The 18,210-nt window shown below is 42.9% G+C and overlaps 1 protein-coding gene across 1 annotated transcript in view; it reads right to left on the bottom strand.

Annotated features, from left to right (window-relative positions):
* The window catches only part of PAH (phenylalanine hydroxylase), a 75,822-nt gene extending 60,532 nt beyond the window's left edge, over positions 1-15,290 (bottom strand). The window contains exons 1-2 of the mRNA XM_015068802.3: positions 15,065-15,290; positions 8,454-8,561 (exon numbers count right to left, since the gene is read on the bottom strand). Of these exons, the coding sequence (XP_014924288.1) occupies positions 8,454-8,561; positions 15,065-15,121 (165 nt within the window). The 5' untranslated portion in view covers positions 15,122-15,290. The remainder of the gene's footprint in view (positions 1-8,453; positions 8,562-15,064) is intronic.
* Positions 15,291-18,210: the final 2,920 nt, after the last annotated feature.

Consider the following 18,210-nt stretch of genomic DNA (forward strand, 5'->3'; position numbering starts at 1 on the left):
AATATCTGCTTAGATGTCCCCATTTGCAACCCAGCCTCTGTCCCCAGGAACGCTGAGGTGGCGAGATAGAAAGGATTTCAGGATTCTGTGACCTGACCACTTGTTTGTTCACTCACGTCAAGTCATTTGTTTCTTTGTTCTAGAATGAACTTCCCCTTTCCTCTCTCCCGGTCACCGCTTTCAAGCTTCCGCTTGAACATTCCATCTGCAAGAAGCCTTCCCTGGCTGACTCTGTCTCACAGAGCCCTGAGCTTCTCTAACTATTGTAGAGTCAGAGAATGACTATCTGACTCACCCCAGGCTCTCCGGCACCCATATAGGGTCTGACAATGGTAGATACTCAAAAAATATTAACTGAACACGTAAATGAGGGAGGATGAGCTCACTGAATATCCGATGGGGAAAAGACATGGGTCAGCTGGGCAGAGGCAGAGCATAGGACGTGAACGTGACAAACACTGACTGGCCCTTTCCATTTGTTTCCAAAAGCCCAGGCTACTGTGAAAACAGGGTGAACTCTGAGGCACTTTTGGCTCTAAGCGTCTAGCCTTGGGCAGCTTGCTTAGTCAGAACCTCTGTGTCTCCATCAACTAAATGATGCTAATTGAGCATACCCATGAACTTCAGCACTCTGTATACCCATGCATTTGCTTGTTCTTTTCCCTAGAGGATCTCAGGTAAGGTGATTAGTGGAACGCTGACTGGTGGAGGGAGACCTCTTTGCAACTTCCCCAGGGAGCTGGCATCTAATTTTATAGCCCATTACTAAGCCACTTGCAGCAAAGACTCTCAGGAGACTATTTTTCTAAGAAGGCACAGACATGAGCCAGCAGAGGCTAAAAATATAGAGAGCTACAGAAAATGCTTAAATAAATGCATAAAGAATTGAAAGTTAGAACAACGGGGGACAGGGGATGCTGGACCCCAATTACTAAAACATCTGCTTCCCTGTCTCACCACCCAGACAACATACGTAAACACAGTTCTTCTGTATCTTTATGATAAATACCAAACTGGTTGTGTTACATTCTGATGTAGTCCCTGGCTGAGGTTTACAAGGACACACGTCCACTGCCCGGTGACATCTTAATGGAACAGTGACTTTGATGCTAAGCACCCGAGGAAAAGAACAGGCTCTTGGGCAAGGAATGAAGCCTGGCGATGCAGGGACAAATCTGCGCTCACTCTGCAGATCTCACTTCTTGTTTGAGGGGCTGGGATGTCCGTGTGTGCTCCTGGTAGCTCGGGGGTTAAGAAAGTTTTCACCATATGGAGTCAGGCGGGGCGGGGGGGGGAGGTCAGGTGGTCTAGGCTCCCATGACTGTTCGTCTTTCATTTATTACTCTGAGCATGTATTAAGGTTTAGTTAAAAGTCCCCAGTGTATCTCTGCTACAAGGCGTCAAAGGATGGTCCTGCTCATTAAACATGGACGGGACTGCAGTGAAGGATTCACAGGGTACAGGTGATTCTCCCATACGGAATGTTCTCCTTCTACTGCCAGTCTTGGGGGAGCTGGAGAGATTTGTATCCTTTGTCTCTATTAAGGGAAAGTAGGTTTGTTTACACCATAATGTCTGCTTTGACTCTGCCCTGCCTTTTGCTGCCTGTTTTCATAGTAGTAATGCTCGAAACTAGTGCCTTCTAGCACTCTTCTACCACAGAGATATTGCCTTTACTTGATTTAAAATATGCTTCTTGTCATTGCGACACCTTGCCCTTTTACCTCTGAAGTAATGGAAAGTAAGCAGGGTTTTTCTTCCATAATGGTCCTTCAAATATTTGGGAGGAAAAAAAGAGATTTCATTGCCCCATCTTCCCTCTTCAAGGCAAACAATTCTAACCCTTTAACTCCTTTTCATATTGCCAAGAATTTAAGAGTTCCTGAAGTTCTAGGCGCTCTAAAAATGTGGTGCATAGAATGACAGTTAATAGAGCTCTTACCCTGTGTCTGACACTGTGACGAATATTTTACATGTGTTAATCCCTGTCTCACAGCAACCCTATAATACAGGCTTAGTATTTCCTTTATTTGAAAAATAAGGAAACAGGATATACAGAAGGGGCACCTAGGTGGCTCAGTCAGTTACATGTGCAACTCTTGATTTCGGCTCAGGTCATGATCTCTCAGTTGGTCAGATGAAGCCCTACGTCAGGCTGTGCACTGTCAGCGTGGAGCCTGATTGGGATTCTCTCTCCCTCTCTCTCTCTCTGTCCTTCCCTCTCTCTCTCAAAATAAATAAAGAAACTTAAAACAAACAGCTTGTATTTAAAAATAGATAAATAAAAATAAGGAAACAAAGCTACCAAGGGATAAATAACTTTTTCAAGGCCATCCAGCTCACAGGTGGTGCAGCAGGGTGTTGAACTCAGTTTGGTTCCCAACAGTACACTTGGCCCATTCCTGTTCTACTCCTCAGGGCCCCAAACTTAGGTTACAACTGATGGTCTGGACCTCATAACTCTGAAACAGCATAAGCTTAGTGGAACGCTCATGCCTGCAAAAATGTTAATAGGCCTTTCTTGAACAATACCTCCTGGCCAAATACATTTGGGAAATACCAAGCAACATAACATTGGATAAATTTCCTCTATGCAGGGCTTCTCAGAGCCTGTAATATGTTTACATGTACAATGGATTTCCAAAATCTAAATGTAGAATTTTCCAGACATAACCCCTCTCAGAACTCTTTTCTAATAAAACACCTACTAATGTGTAGAATCTGATAGACTGTTGTTTAGGAAACACTGTATAAGGTGTAGTTTAGATTCCTTCCTTGGCTTTTCTTTTTATTACCTTTGGTTTCATTATACATGGTCCAGAAGTTCAGTGTCAATGACACACTTTAGGGGGTTTGTCTGTATTTTCACCTAATGCTTGCTCGTATGCCTCATTCACAAAGATATGATGAGAGATATAAATACACAAACACTCTCTGGCCACCACAATCTCTCTGCTCTACCAAGCAACTCTGCCTTTCTTTAATGGCCCTGCCCCAACTCATTGCCATTTGCCTGTGAATGCTCACAGGCTATATTAAGTCATTCATTCTAGGTTTTTCACTTTGTTTGGGAAAGAAAAATTAAACATCAAGGCTTCTGACTCCCTCTAGTCTTCTAACAGCCTCCCCATCATTATATCTTTTCCAAGATTTCTAATAGGGTTCATAGATCACATGTGGAAGGGATAAAGGAAAAGACATTGTATGAGCATCTTCTGCAGGCTCAACTTGTATCACACATTTTATGTACCATGTAAAATCTCATAGCTCCCTGGAGGTAGATCATTAGCCCCACTTTATAGATGAATAAACACAGGCACATATGTTAAATTATCTGCCAAAGTCAATGATATCTGGGATCTAAATTGCACAGTACAAAACTGCTGCTCCTTATACGCTTATATCACAACATGTAGCTAGTATGCTATTTAGAACCAAAGATAGGATCTCATCTAAAGGCAAATAAGTGATCCCTTGAATCCTCATAAAGTCTTGGCCCCGGAAAGTTCCCTAATCCACCTATTTGTAAGTGTCAGATGGATGATAGGATAAAGTGACTTCACTATGGACCCAGATCCTGAAATACTAAAGCCCAGCCATGTTTCTCTTGGTTTTCAATATTTTATTCCAGCGTTCCCAGTTCAAAGACCGTTGTCTTGAAAAGAACACATGCAAGATAAAGGCTAAGTTGTTCTGCTTTCTCATAAACAACTGATTGTACTCTGATAAAAATGATAAGCTTGTCATTTTAGAATCCTAGTCAATTTCTGAGGTTCTACCACATTATGTGTTCACCTGAGACGAGCTATTGAGCCCCCTGAACTTTAGTTTCCTTGTCTCTATAATGAGTATGGTATCACTCACCTCCACTAAGTTATTTAATTTATGGAAAATATTAAAATATTCTGAGTGCTAAATATGATTTATTTCATGGAAAGTAGAGGGTACAGTCCCTGGTGACAGCAGGAACTCCTTCCCCGGCAACAGCTTAGAACAGTGGTTCTCATTCCTGATTGGGCATCAGAGTCACCAGTGGAATTTAAGGAAAACTCAAGAACAAACAAACAAACAAACAAACAAATCCAAAACTCATAAAGGAAATGACTGAAAATATTAATCACAGTAGAACTTGAAAGTTCAATATGACAAATAATATGATAAACCCAAGTAACATAAAGAGACAGGGAGAAAATATTTGTCACAAACAGAATGGTATTCAGATTATATAAAATGTCAAGAAATTGGTAAGAAAAAGATAAATTTGTAGCAGAAAAAGATTAAAACCTGAATGGACATGTCACAATTTACAAAAGAATAAAACCCAATGTCATGTAATATGAAGACACCCCATCATTTCATTCATAATCAGAGAAATGAAAATTAAAACAATAAATTACTGCATCCCGGGGTGCCTGGGTGGCTCAGTCAGTTAAGTGTCCCGACTTTGGCTCAGGTCATGATCTCACGGTTTGTTCGTGAGTTGGAGCCCCACATCAGGCTCTGTGCTGACAGCTCAGAGCCTACAGCCTGCTTCAGATTCTGTGTCTCCCTCTCTTTCCTCCCCTCCCCCACTCGCACTCGGTGTGTCTCTCTCTCTCTCAAAAATAAATATACATTAAAAAAAACAATTAAAAAATAAATCACCACATCCCACCCATTATATTGTCCATGATTAAAAAGGAATAATACGTGAATAACTTTAGAAGTATAAGTATTCCCACAGTGAACTAATGGGAGCATAAATTGTTAAAGAACATTTGCAGAACGACTTAGTAGTTTCTTTTAAAACTAAAAATGTCCATGACCTAGGACCAGCAATCAAAATTCTTGCTATCTACCCTCGAGAAATATTTGCACATTGCATACAAAAAAAGAGAACAAAGTACTGCAGAATTGTCTGTGACTTCAGAAAATAGGAAACACCATAGATGTAAAAAATCGGGGTCTGGATAAATAAAATATGGTCCATGCATTTTAAGAACAACTCTTCAGAAGTTTTTAACTTAATTTATATAAATCTCGAAAACAGAAAAAATATATGTAGCAATTCAGAAAAATATATGCATTCAGAAAAAATATATGTAGCAATTCTTCTTGGACACTTAATGTGTATCTACTCTGAGGGTTTTACATGCATTAAGTTGTTTGATACTCAGATCTACTATTTCAAGCAGATACTATCATTATTATGAGGAACCAAAGCACAGACATGTCAAGCGACTTTCCCAAAGTCACAGCTCTGTCTCTCCAGAGTCCATGCTTTTGACGGCTCTACTCACCTGGCCCAAAGAGGCTGCAAAACCGTGTGCACAGGGGAGTAGCTGTTAGTATCAATATCATTTTTTAAAGGACTGTAATATGGGAAGAAGTATACTAAACTCATTTTCATGCTGTCTTGGCCAGGAAGTTTGCAGCGTGACGGGATTGAGGAGAAATCAGAAAGGACTACAGCAGTATCTTTAGCATTGTATTTCTTTTTTTAAGAAACAGTATGTTAATTTGTAATTTTTGAAACCATAATCAAACATGAAAAAATGAAAATGAACTTGGCAAAATTTTAACAGTGGTTGACACAGATGAGGGCAATATGGATAGTTATTTATTTATTTATTTATTTTGCACTTTGATACATGGTTCAATTTGAAAGAAAGAAAGAATACTTGGTGGGGCGCCTGGGTGACTCAGTCAGTTAACGTCCGACTTCCTGTCAGGTCATGATCTCGAGGTTCATGAGTTCCAGCCCCACATCGGGCTCTCTGCTATGAGCACAGAGCCTGCTTCAGATCTTCTGTCCCCGGCCCCTCTCTCTGCCCCTCCCCCGCTTGAGCTTTCTCACTGTCTTTCAAAAATAAATAAGAAACATTAAAAAAAAAAAAAAGAATACTTGGTGACAGATCCCTTTCCCCAAAGAATAAGAAAGCATCCCTGTCCCCATAGATGGCGTCAGGATATCCGCATTAAAAAAAACCCTCCAGAGGTATTCAGATGGCAGGGACAGCTGTATTTGGCAGAGCTGTGGGGCTCTAGGGAAAGCTCACGGCTTTGAAAACCGGGATCCCGTCTCCCATCATCACTACACATTAGCTGCGTGATCTTGAACAAATTAGCCTCTCAGAACCTCAGCTCCTCCATGCATAAAATGGAGTAATACCTCCTCCACCAGATTGAATGGGACCCAAATCCTGCCTGCTCCGTGTCTGGTTTGTCACATACTGTGGTTCCACGGACACTAGAATTTGACTTTCTATCTTCCCTCAACGCTTTGAATGATTGTAACTTAACTGTGCGTTTTGCCAGGCTGTTAAGAAGGGTAGAAGGCATGCTGGCCTATACAATGCCTAGAGCAGCTTCTGAAATATATTTGGGAAAAAAAATCAACACACACTAACAATAACAGCAACAAAAAACCCTTCACCAATCACTGATAGAGAGACCTCTGTTTCCTCCTCTGTGAATGTGTAGAATAATACCACTTACTGACCATGGAAGTTGAGATTTGGGATAATGCTTTAAAAAGTTCACCCAGAGTACACACACACACACACACACACACACACACACACAGACCCTTTGGGTGTATTTTATCTAGTCCTGGTAATTTAGTTACTTGTGGTTTATTAATTAGGTTGAAAACATCCTGTTAATTTGCTATTATTTAATTTATTAACCGATTAAGGCCTGACCTCTCAAGGGGAAAATGCTGATTAACGATATAATACAAAGGCTAAAATGTTGCATAGGAGCATTTTACAGATATATTCTTTCTCGTGAACAGTTTGTCATTCAGAAAGTACTCAGTCTCTCTTCTCTGTTCTCATTTCTTGCTCTCACTCAGGCAGACCTTCCCCTCCCCAACCCACCCCTGCCTCCTTTGGATAGCCAAGTTCAGTATTTTTAAAAATAGACCCTACTTTTTAGGTAGATTTTAGATTTATAGAAAAATTGAAAGGATAGTATGAAAAATTTCCACACACTCTGTACCCAGACCCCCCTATTATTAGCATCTCGTGTTAGGGTGGAATATGTCAGAGTTAATGCATTAACACTTATGCATTTTCTTTTAAAAAAAATTTTTTTTACATTTATTTATTTCTGAGAGAGAGAGACAGAGCATGAATGGGGGAGGGGCAGAGAGAGAGAGGGAGACACAGAATCTGAAACAGGCTCCAGGCTCTGAGCTGTCAGCACAGAGCCCGAAGCGGGGCTCGAACTTACGGACCATGAGATCATGACCTGAGCCGAAGTTGGTTGTTCAACCGACTAAGCCACCCGGGCGCCCAACACTTATGCCTTTTCATAAACTAAAGACCATAATGTATTTGAATTTTTTTAGTTTGTATCTAATGTCCTTTTTTCTGTAGTAGGATCTCATTCCAGACACCACATTACATTTAGATGTTACATTCCTCTAGGCTCCCCTTGATTGTGACAATTCCTCAGACACTTCTTATTTTTGATGACCTTGACAGTTTTGAGAAGTATGGGTCAGGTATTTTGTATGATGTCCTTTAACTGAGTTGTGTGATGTTTTTCTCATAGCTAGGCTGGGTTATGGTTTTAGGGGAAGAAGACCACAGAGGTAAAGTGTCATTTTCATCATGTCGTATCAAAGGTTCATACGATCTACATGACTCATCATTGCTGGTATTGACCTTGATTACCTGGCTGAGCTACTGTTTGTTGGGCTTCCCACGCCCTTTCCATCCCATCTGGTTTGGAAGAAAGTCACACTGTGCCACTCACATTTAAGGAGTGCATATACTCTTCTTCTGTAAGTACAGAATATCTATTTAGATTATTTGAAATCTTCTGCATGGACATGTGTCTGTACCCCATTTACTTATGTATCCAGTCACCAGATATAATTTTATTAAAGAATAAAATTTACCTGGGGTAAAAGTTAATTGGTTCAAAAATATTCCTTCTTAAAATCCAGGGCAAAAAAAATTTTTTAAGGAAACAATAAAGCCTAATTGACTTTGCTTGTATTTAAATTTAATTTCACTCTTAACTGAACATTTAATATATATAACACTGGTCTGTAGAGGATATAAGATGGCTGAGCCAAGGTTCCCTGCCTGAAGAAACAGGCCCAGACAGAAAATGTGCATGCATAACCAGGCAAATAAGTGTTGCAGTTAAAAGTAAAGTGCTTTGGGAACACTGAGAAGATAGTAATTAATTCAAGGAAAGCTCGATAAAAGAAGTCTGAAATCAGGGCCAGCTTCCCGTGTGTGCAACCAGTGATTCTGAACGATTCTGACTATGAACAGAGAAACTGAAGCCCAGGGAGAATGAAAGACTTCACTAAGGTCTCATAGTTGGTTAATGTGAGTGCCTGAGCTGAAAAGCAAGTCTTCCAATTCCAGATCCCATGTTCTTTTCGCTGCATCCAACTAGGAAATAACACAGAAGCCTGCTATGCATTATCCAAGGCGGAAATGAATACTTACCTCAAACAAGCGCAAGACCTTGGCCAGGGCACCAACTTCTTCCTTGAGCGAGAAGATCAGTGATATGGCACCATCTTGATTGGAATTGTCTTCAATATAGCTTGTTTCCTACAAGATGAAGTGCTCCTGGTTAAAATGTTTTCCTATGAAATCTGCAAGCAAGAGGCCGGCATAAACGCTCTCTTCTAGTTAAGGCTTGGAATGCAATGAGTTACATATATTCTACACAGTAAGTATATGATTTCTGGTAGAAAATATGTAAGTCAAGGGGAGTGATATTTACAATGATGCTCCTAGGTCAGGATTCACTTTTAGAAAACTCTCATTATTCACTGATATCACCTATAGCCCCAGTACCTCTTAGTGAGCATCTACCAAGTGCCAGGCACTACTAGGGCCCTGAGATACAAAAATGAATAAAACAATTCCCATCCTTCAGGAGCTCAATATTTGGCTTAATAGACACATAACACAAAGAGCCTTAGAGGTAGTATAATACAATTCAAAAAGTGTCCAGAAAAACACTGAAAACTACGGTGTGGAAAGTACTAAAAATGGGTGGTTGAGACCAAAGACCTCGGTTGGAGCCCTCTGTCTTCCAGTTATCAGCTGAAACACTTTGGGCAATAGCTTGGCCTTTTTAGTTTCCTTATCTGGAAAATCATGCTAATAATAAACCCTGTCAAAGCAATATTCACATGATGAAAAAAAAAGATAAAACAGTTTACATATAAAAATGATGGAAATACGGGGCACCTGGGTGGATCAGTTGGTTGAGCGTCCAACTCTTGATTTCAACTCAGGTCATGATCCCAGGGTCGTGGGATTAAGCCCCATGTCAGGCTCCGTGCTGAACACAGAGCCTGCTTGGGATTCTCTCTCTCTCTCTCTCTCTCTCTCACTCTCTCTCTCTCTCTCTCTCTCCCTCTGCCCCCCTCCTCTGTTCTCACACACACACTCTCTCTAAAATAAAATAAATAACAATAAAATTTTTTTAATGATGGAAATATTGTAAATACACAAGAATGACTCTTTAGCCTTAGCAAAGATCCCAGGGAAGCATTATGCTCAGGAAAGCATTGTCCTGTATGCTGGGATCTATGATATCCAATTACTGAAAAAGTCACAAAATGCATAAAAGAAACACAAATAACCTACCAGAAGAGGGATGTCCTAAACTATATAGCAAAGCTTGTCAAGGATCTAGCACTTTCTACATGCACATGTCAGCAAACTAATGTGGGATTAGGGTTGGCGTCTCAGGGTTAGCTGAAACCTTTAAAAATTATAAAGTTTTGCAATAATAATATACAAAGCTCCATGTGCGCTGACAAATAAATAGCACGTACCCCAAACTAGGAAGAAAAAACCACGCAGAACAATTACTCTCTTATAAGCAAGTTAATGACATTAGTGGGATGGATGTTACATCATCTTAATGAGAAGGCTGTGTTGGGCAGACTCTACCAGTGATGGCATAATAACCCTTGCATGAATATTGATGACCTTTAGGACGAAATTCTTTTCATTCAGAAATTTCAGATTTTCCCAGAACCTCACAGAGGTGGGGCAACCACCCCCTTATTTTGCAGATGGGGAAACCGTGGGCCAGAGAGAGAAAGGTGTAATGCCTCTAAAGCCACACAGGTGTTGGGTAGCAGGTCAATAACCCAGGCTCTAAATTATCAGCAGGTGTAATTAGAGAGGGCTTCAAATGAACTGGAAGACTGAACCGTTATATATCCCTATATGGACCGTGATATTAAAAAACATTTGTTTTGTCTTTTTAAAAAATTCCAGTAGAATTAATCTGCCATTTATTAAGAGCCTGTAATGTCCCAGGCATTATAATAGGCACTTGATTTGGATTACCTCATTTAATTTTGATATAATTAGGAGGCAGGTTTTATTATCCGGCAGGTGTCTGCTTTTACTGATGACAAAATGAAGTCTCAGAGATATATAGTCAGCAATGGAGCCAGGGTGAGACCCCACGCCATTTGAGCCCAGCATTCATCCATGAATCACAGCTTCTTGTAAGACTCTATCCTTCCTCTCCCTCTTGTAAACCCTGCCACAGACATGCAGAGGAGTGTCTGATATACATCTTCTTCCTCCCAGAGAACACTGAGTCCTTAGTCTTTTCTGATTTCTTTGAAATGACCAAAGATTTCCATTTCTGGTTCACTTGGCAACGTTCTCTTCTGTTGGCCTCCAAGAAAATAACACATTCCAGATATACCTCAACAGGTGCCACCCATAACTGGGACAACTCAGACCTGAAGGCACCTGGGCTCAAAACTCTGTCACCACCAGCTTCCCGCTCCTGTACATGTCCAAGTCCCACCTGACCTCTAGAAGTGACCCTTGGGGTCAGGTCCTTCTTTTGTTCCTACTGCCACCGCTGTGATCCAGCCTTAGTGATCTGTATCAGTCTGGTTCTAACAGAATTTTGCTTGTGTCCTTCTACTACTCAGAATTCCCCAAAGGCTCCCAAGGCCAGCAGGAGAAAATACCTCTTTCTGATATTCAAGGGTTCCTTGGTACCTTATCTCCCGAGGCCGCCCACAGGAACTGCCTCTCTAGCAAATCATCTTTCTTCTTGCCTTTTCAGCTCATTAGAACAGATGCCCTGCCCCAGCCTCCACGCTCCCCTTTCAAATATCTAAGTCTGGGGGCGCCTGGGTGGCTCAGTCGGTTAAGCGTCCGACTTCGGCTCAGGTCACGATCTCGCAGTCCGTGAGTTCGAGCCCCGCGTCGGGCTCTGGGCTGATGGCTCAGAGCCTGGAGCCTGCTTCCGATTCTGTGTCTCCCTCTCTCTCTGACCCTCCCCCGTTCATGCTCTGTCTCCCTCTATCTCAAAAATAAATAAACGTTAAAAAAAAATTAAAAAAAAAAACAAATATCTAAGTCTGCCTCTAAAGCCCTCTTGGGTCTCACTTCTGTCAGAAGACCTCTGTCCTCCCCAGCTGAAGTGAATAATCCCTCCTTGACCTATGCATTCCATTTGGCTTCTGATGTCCATGTGGGACTTGACTGGCAGAGCTGGCCCTGTCTTTAGAGTTGATCTAGTTCCACCCCCTTATTTTGCAGATAGGGAAACTATGGGCCAGAGAGAGAAAGGTGTGACTCCTCCGAAGTCACACAGGTGGTGGGTAGCAGGTCAAAAACCCAGGCTCCTAAGTATCGTTCTGTACAATTCCTTCTGCTATGTGCATTATGTCCACATTAAGGCCTCTGTGTCTTGCAGACCAGTTATCCAATATCATTCCTGACAGCCCATACTAATCCACACCTGCCCCCTTCACTTTCTTCTTTCCCCCGGTTCACTTTCTAGATCAGATTGTCAATGAGTGTTCCTTTTTTCTCCATTCCAAAATTACCTGGGGAATCTTTGTTCAAGTGCAGATTCCTGGGCCCTGCCCTAGCCCATCACATCTGAGTATGTGGGGTAGGATCTTAGAATCTGCATTTTCAAAAGGTCCCAGATGATTCTTCACCGTGGAAGATTTTTAAACCACTGATAAATACACAGCCCAAGTTTTTAAATTGTGACTTTTCCCAAATATTTCTGCAAATTCACATTTGCCATATGGAAAAGTACTACTCTTTATTGTTATTAATATTAATAATAGGACGTGGCATTGAATGAATCCCCACTATGTGCCAGGAGCCATACTTGGTGATTTTTATAGTTAATAAGCATCATCATTGGCAGCGGCTAGTACCGTTATAAGAGTCTACAAGTTGTAGCTCATCTGGTCTTCACAATAGCCCCATGAGGTGGGTGATGTTATTTTGCAAAGGAGGACACAGACTCTGCCAGCTTAAGTGGATTGTCCAAGGACAGCCCACCAATGGTGGCAGAGCCTGGATCTGAACATGAGTCCAACAGTTCCAAAATCCGTATTCTGCCTCCCAGTGACAGACCCGAGGGAGACAACATATAGCTCCCCTTTGCAAAACTTGAGGGACTTTAAATGAAAAGAAGCTCAAGGGGGTTTGTGAAATAAGGTGGCCTTGGGTAGATTCTGATTCCAACATCACTATGTGGATCCAGCATGGGACCTTGGGCAAGTCTCTTCCAGAATATATTTGTATTGGCTCATCATCCATGCCTTATTTGTTTCCCAAAAGCGTATGAGTTGGCTTAGAAACACATGTAGACCCAGGATGGGCAAAGGTAGAGAAAAGTAGCTCAGACACCAGATAGGAAGAAATAGTGCAGGGAAAATGAACTTTACTAGCACCCAGGATGGAAAGAGTTTTGATCATTGGGCAATATGTTTGACAGCAGAAATATATTCCCTATGGTTTTATCTAACAAATGCATTCTGTTATCCTTGGAAAAGAGCATTTTTCAAAATTGCAAACAATAATACTCTTTAGCAAGGTATTCTAAGGGCACCTTCAATCTTAGTGTCATAGTAGGAGGCCTGTATTTGCAAGTGTGATTATATGTATACACAAGCACAGTGTAAGGCAACCAGAAAAAAAGATGCAGACATCCTGCCATGGACACACTACACCCCCTATTCCAGCGTGTTTCTACAGGAGGAAGAAGTGTGGCAGCGAGCGCCCAGGGTGTTGAAGTGTGATCTACATTTGAACACTGGCTTCACCATTCAGAGCTATGATTTCTGAGTTCCTCTTATCCTGTATTCCACTGCCCTGTTCTATTTTTCTTCACAGCTCTTCCCCTACACGAAATTATTTGTTCATTTGATTAGTTTTGTATCACTTTTGTCCTCCACTAGAATGTAAGTTTCACTAGCGCAGAAATTCCACTACGCCTGGCACAGAGTAGGTGCACAATAGGTCTACTGGGTGAATGAATGAGCCGAACATCTCTTGCAGGGTTGTTGTGCCTGTGGCGTGGGTAGAGCACTTGACACATCACAGGCCTCCAGCCTTATGTCAGCATTACGTCCAGCATGTGCTGTTCATCTGGGTCGGGAGCTTCGAGAGGGCATAAAGTAGGTCTTTCTTGCAGACTTTCAGAGCTGGAAGGAATGCTTAAGACTATTCCAGTCCAACTCCCCCGCCCTCAGTTTTACAAATACCAAACTGAGCCTCTTTGCCCCAGTTAGATGACTTCCCCGATACACAGCTTCGGTAAACCAAAGACAAGAGCCCATGTCCGCTCACTGCCTGTCTAGCATCCTTCCATGGTGTAGCTGTACCAACCACTGTGCTTGACTCAGTGCCTGTGTCTCTTGCCAATGTCCCATACCCAGTTTGGTGAACAAGTAAGTCAGTTCTGGCTAGACGCGGTGCTCCAGGAACTGTGCTAAAAGCTTTACAGACACTATTTCATTTCATGCTCATCCTAACCCTAGGACATGGGTACTTTTATCCTAATTTTTCAAATGAATAAACCTGCAGCTTTGCAAAGTTAAATACCCTGCTTTCCATGCAAAGGTAAGACATGCTGTAAACTCTCATTTTTTACCCCCCAGTCATCAAGAGCGATCATCTGTGGTTCTCAATCTTCTAAGTGTTCTATGAAGAACGCTTTAAGCCCCCATGGCTCCCTAACCAGATCATAGCCCCTAACTTCCTCCCATGGTTGTAGGGGCCCCACTGCAGAAACACCAGGACTGAATGATGACCGGGCCAGAATCTATTCTGCGATCCATCTGACAACCACACTGTCCCTCCTCAACACAAACTGTCTCCCAAGTGCTACCTTTCCAAAGGAAGTCTTTCTCACAGGACTCAAAAAAAAAAAAAAAAAAAAAAAAAAAAAAGTCAGTCCAAAGTTCTGTGGTCTCTCTAGTTATGCTAAAACACCAACTATCCTCTCCCCTCCAGCTTCTGTTCTCTAGACGGGTCTCACTGATCTTGTAAATGACAGCTGTCTGTAAGCTCACGTTATCTCCCAGGGCTGGGCTTTACGTCTGAACCCCAGAGTCTGCAAGGGTGATAAGTCAATTCAAGAATGTATGCAGCCATTTTTCACCTCAAGAGAAAGGCAACGGGTCCCGAAGAACAGAATGCACCCTGAGTATTATCCCCAAGTCACGTTTAGGGTTCTCTCACATTCCAAGTCCAAGGCTAAGTCCTGTTCTTTTCCCTCTCTGTTTAATTTTTCTCCTTCCCCAGGTCTGAGTAAGTCCAAGACTTCTTCATGCCTCCTTTTCTCCCAAAGGTGAAAAGAAGAATACAATTTCTTACAACGTTGCCATTTTGAAAGCTGGCTGAGAGCGCTACGTAAACGTCACAGGAGAGCAGATCTAGAAGAATCCCACCTCCCATACCGGATCATTGAGAACCAGCCCCTTCACTGTAGGAAAGAGAAAGCAGGCAACAGAGAGGGCCGGTGACTTGTCAAAAGACACACAGCTACTTGGGGGCAGCTCTGGAAGCCAGATCCCCATCTCCTAAAGCAGTGCTCTTTCCCTGAAAGCCACACAGGACAGATGTCCTTCCCTAGGGAGCGGTCGTTGAAGACACGTGTTATCTGTTGCCTTCCTGGACATTTCCATCATTCTTCAAATAAATTCAGACTTCTCGGTGAGCTTAAGGGAGTAGGAAAGAACAACATTCCTCAGACCCTTTCCTACTGGGGACCAGACGTCCCTCCCTCCCTGAGGCCAGCCCCGGCTCACCTGTCCGTCAGAGAGTTTCCTGCCAAAACCTCGGTTTTCCAGGACCACAGCCGACATGCTGGCTCCCCGCGCGAGTGAGGCGTCTAACTCCGGGGCGTCGGTGGCAGGCGGTTTCGCAAACAGCAAGTGCTGCTGCTGAGGTTTTTAACCTGGCGTTAGGAGGAGAGGAGAGATTGCAAGGATGTCCCCTGCCACTTACCGGCCACAGTGAAGCCCCAGGTGGGCGTTGTCCTGACGTAGTGGGCTCCGGGTCACCGGGCCCGACCGCCCAGAGGGGAGGGTGTGGCGGATGCGGGGAGGCAGGACTTGGCTGCCCGCCCTCGGTGGGGCGCGGGGCCGCCTCCGCGCTGGCGATGAGACAGGGTTGGCACCTCCAGGACGCAAGAGCACGGGAAGCGGGTTCTGTGCAGTGCGAACAACCCCGCGATCCCCTGATGACAAAACCTGTAAGAAATAATCCTTTCTTCCCCAACCCCCCTCCCCATAGGAGCACAGCCAGGATCTTAATTTCGATTTACATTGGTGGGGGGGCGGGGTCCTTTCTATTAACCATTAAGCCAACCATCTTTCTGTGCTGGGACTTCAGAAAGCAGGACTTTCTGTGCTGGGACTTCAGAAATGCATTCGCACGCCCTCGAGCTGTTCACGCAAGTGCCTGGAGCGCCCAGAGGAGAGTGGGAGAGCCACCTGGCCGGGATGCTGTGAGAATATGAGTAAGAATGAGAACGAGGTACCGTATTACGCACTGAGTACAGTTCTCGCCATAGAGTTGAGCCCTCAATAAATAGAAGATCCTGTTTAAAAGTATGTGACCACAAATAATCACCGAACACGGGTACTGTGTGTGGGGAGGTATTCTCCGCACTGAGGGTGAAGCAGTGAATGAAACAGAGGCCCCCCCGCCTTCCGGGCCAAGCTGCCTTTCTGTGAGCGAGACAGAGAATACGTTAATAAATAAATTTAGGCAGAGCTAAGCCTTCTGAAGAATATAAAACAAGGAGACGGGCTAGGACAGAGCTGATGGGTACTGGAGACTGGACTCCTCCAAATGAGCAGGAAGATGTCATTCACTCCCATATTTTCAGAGCAGGAATCTGAGATGAAGCATTCGTTGCCAGTGGGAAAACAAAATAACGAGGACACAGCCACGTCAGAGGTTCAGAAGAGATGTGAAAAAATCAGGGGCATCAAGGCCTCGAGGGCCTGCCTAATATTTACCCAGGAGAGAAAACAAGCCAATAATAGAGGTTGCTAGAGATCCACCCCCTCCTATCCCACGATGCTGTGACAGAATGACCAAACATCTGCCAAAAAAAAAAAAAAAAAAAAATCTCCTATTTGAGATCCAAAACAAATGGACTAACTCCTGGTTCCATCACTGATTAGCCATGCTATGTAGCTTTGGACAAATCCATGCCTCAGTTTCTTCGTCTTCAAAATGGGGGTTTTAAGGGTTGTTGTTTAAGGTTCCTTGAGCTTCTATGATGTGCCAGGCTTTCTACTGGCTGCTAAGAATATAGACATAATTAAATGTGACTTTGGTCCAAAAGGAGTCTTTGAGTGTCTGATTGGTATTTCCTACGGTAAACTGGAAGATCAATGTTGTTGAACCTGAAAGGGTTTCAAACCCTGACTTCCACCCTCAGGAGAATCTATCCTTTATCTAATGTCAATATTTTTTTTAGCATGGTAGACATGAGATGAAGAGTTTTCTTCAGCCCCAGGACTGCCTCACAAACATCATTTCATCCATTGATGTTGTTGGCATCCTAAGGACAGCAACGGATGTGATGGCAACTGCCATATAACAGGCATGCCATAAATAAAAGCAAACAATGACAGCTAATCCCACATAAAAATGCCCCAGACCTGGGTTTTAGAGCACACTTAATTTTCAGTTACTTCAGAGAAAAACACTAATGCCTTCTTTTAAAAATATTATTCTGGCAAAAAAGAGAACATTTCTCTATGCACTAAGATAAAAACTCCCAATGGTTGTTATATAAATTTTGTAGGTGATTTTTAAGCTGTCTTCTTGTTAAATGTGTGTGGAATATAATGTGTTGCTCTTATAACAAGGGTGGTGCTGAGTCCTAAAAAAAGTTGCTTTGGACCCCGGTGCAAGTCTAGAAGGAGCATCCAAGAATGCAGTGTGCAGACCATTGAGATATTGTGAATGGCCACAGAGAGGTCCACCATGTCGCAAGTTGTGCATATGGTACACTTAGAGCTGACCTTCACCGATTTGGAAGTTGAAGATTTCCCAACCACTGCAGGTTATCAATCTCTTTTATTTAACCTCATATGCGGAGAGTTGAGTTAATCATAATCTATGAATTCATGGCACATAATCAAAACCTACAAGGTCCTGTCTTGTTTAATTTATTCATTCTTTTTCATCTTCATTCCCTACCTCTACTCCCTTCCCCCGGAGGTATCATCCTTGTGTTTAATACTTAGCCTTGGATTTTTATTTTTTTAAATTTTTTAATGTTTATTTATTTTTGAAAGAGACAGAGCGTGGGTGAGGGAGGAGCAGAGAGAGAGGGAGACACAGAATCTGAAGCAGCATCCAGGCTCCGAGCTGTCAGCACAGAGCCTGACGTTTGGGGGGCGAACCCACAAACTTCAAGATCATGACCTGAGCCGAAGTCTGACGCTTAACCAACTGAACCACCCAGCCAGGCACCCCTAGCCTTGGATTTTTAGAATGTGTGGAAATATTGGTGCTTGTATGTGCTTTTCGTGGATATGAGTGATGTTGTGGTATAGTATTACTATAGAACATAGATGGACTATAGATTTCACAGTTTCTAACTTTTTCTTTGACCATATCCTTAGGATCTAACCATGCTGTGAATGTACATCTAGTTCTTTGCTTTCCTAGCTGGTGTGGACTACTCCACCATATTTGATTTCTCCATTCCCCAGTGATGGACACTTCGGCTGTCCCACCCCAAACAATTCTGCAAGAAACACCTTACTCCTTGTCCCCTTAGAGAACTGTGTGAAAATTTGTCTTGGATGGAGGGGTGGGATCCTAAATCCTAGGGAACATGCATTCTTAACTGCACAAACTACTGCCAGATTGCCCATTAGAAAGGCTTGTACTAGCCCACACCCCCACCAAAAGGGCCAAATAGTTA

This window comes from Acinonyx jubatus, chromosome B4, assembly GCF_027475565.1.
Source record: "Acinonyx jubatus isolate Ajub_Pintada_27869175 chromosome B4, VMU_Ajub_asm_v1.0, whole genome shotgun sequence".
NCBI lineage: Eukaryota > Metazoa > Chordata > Mammalia > Carnivora > Felidae > Acinonyx > Acinonyx jubatus.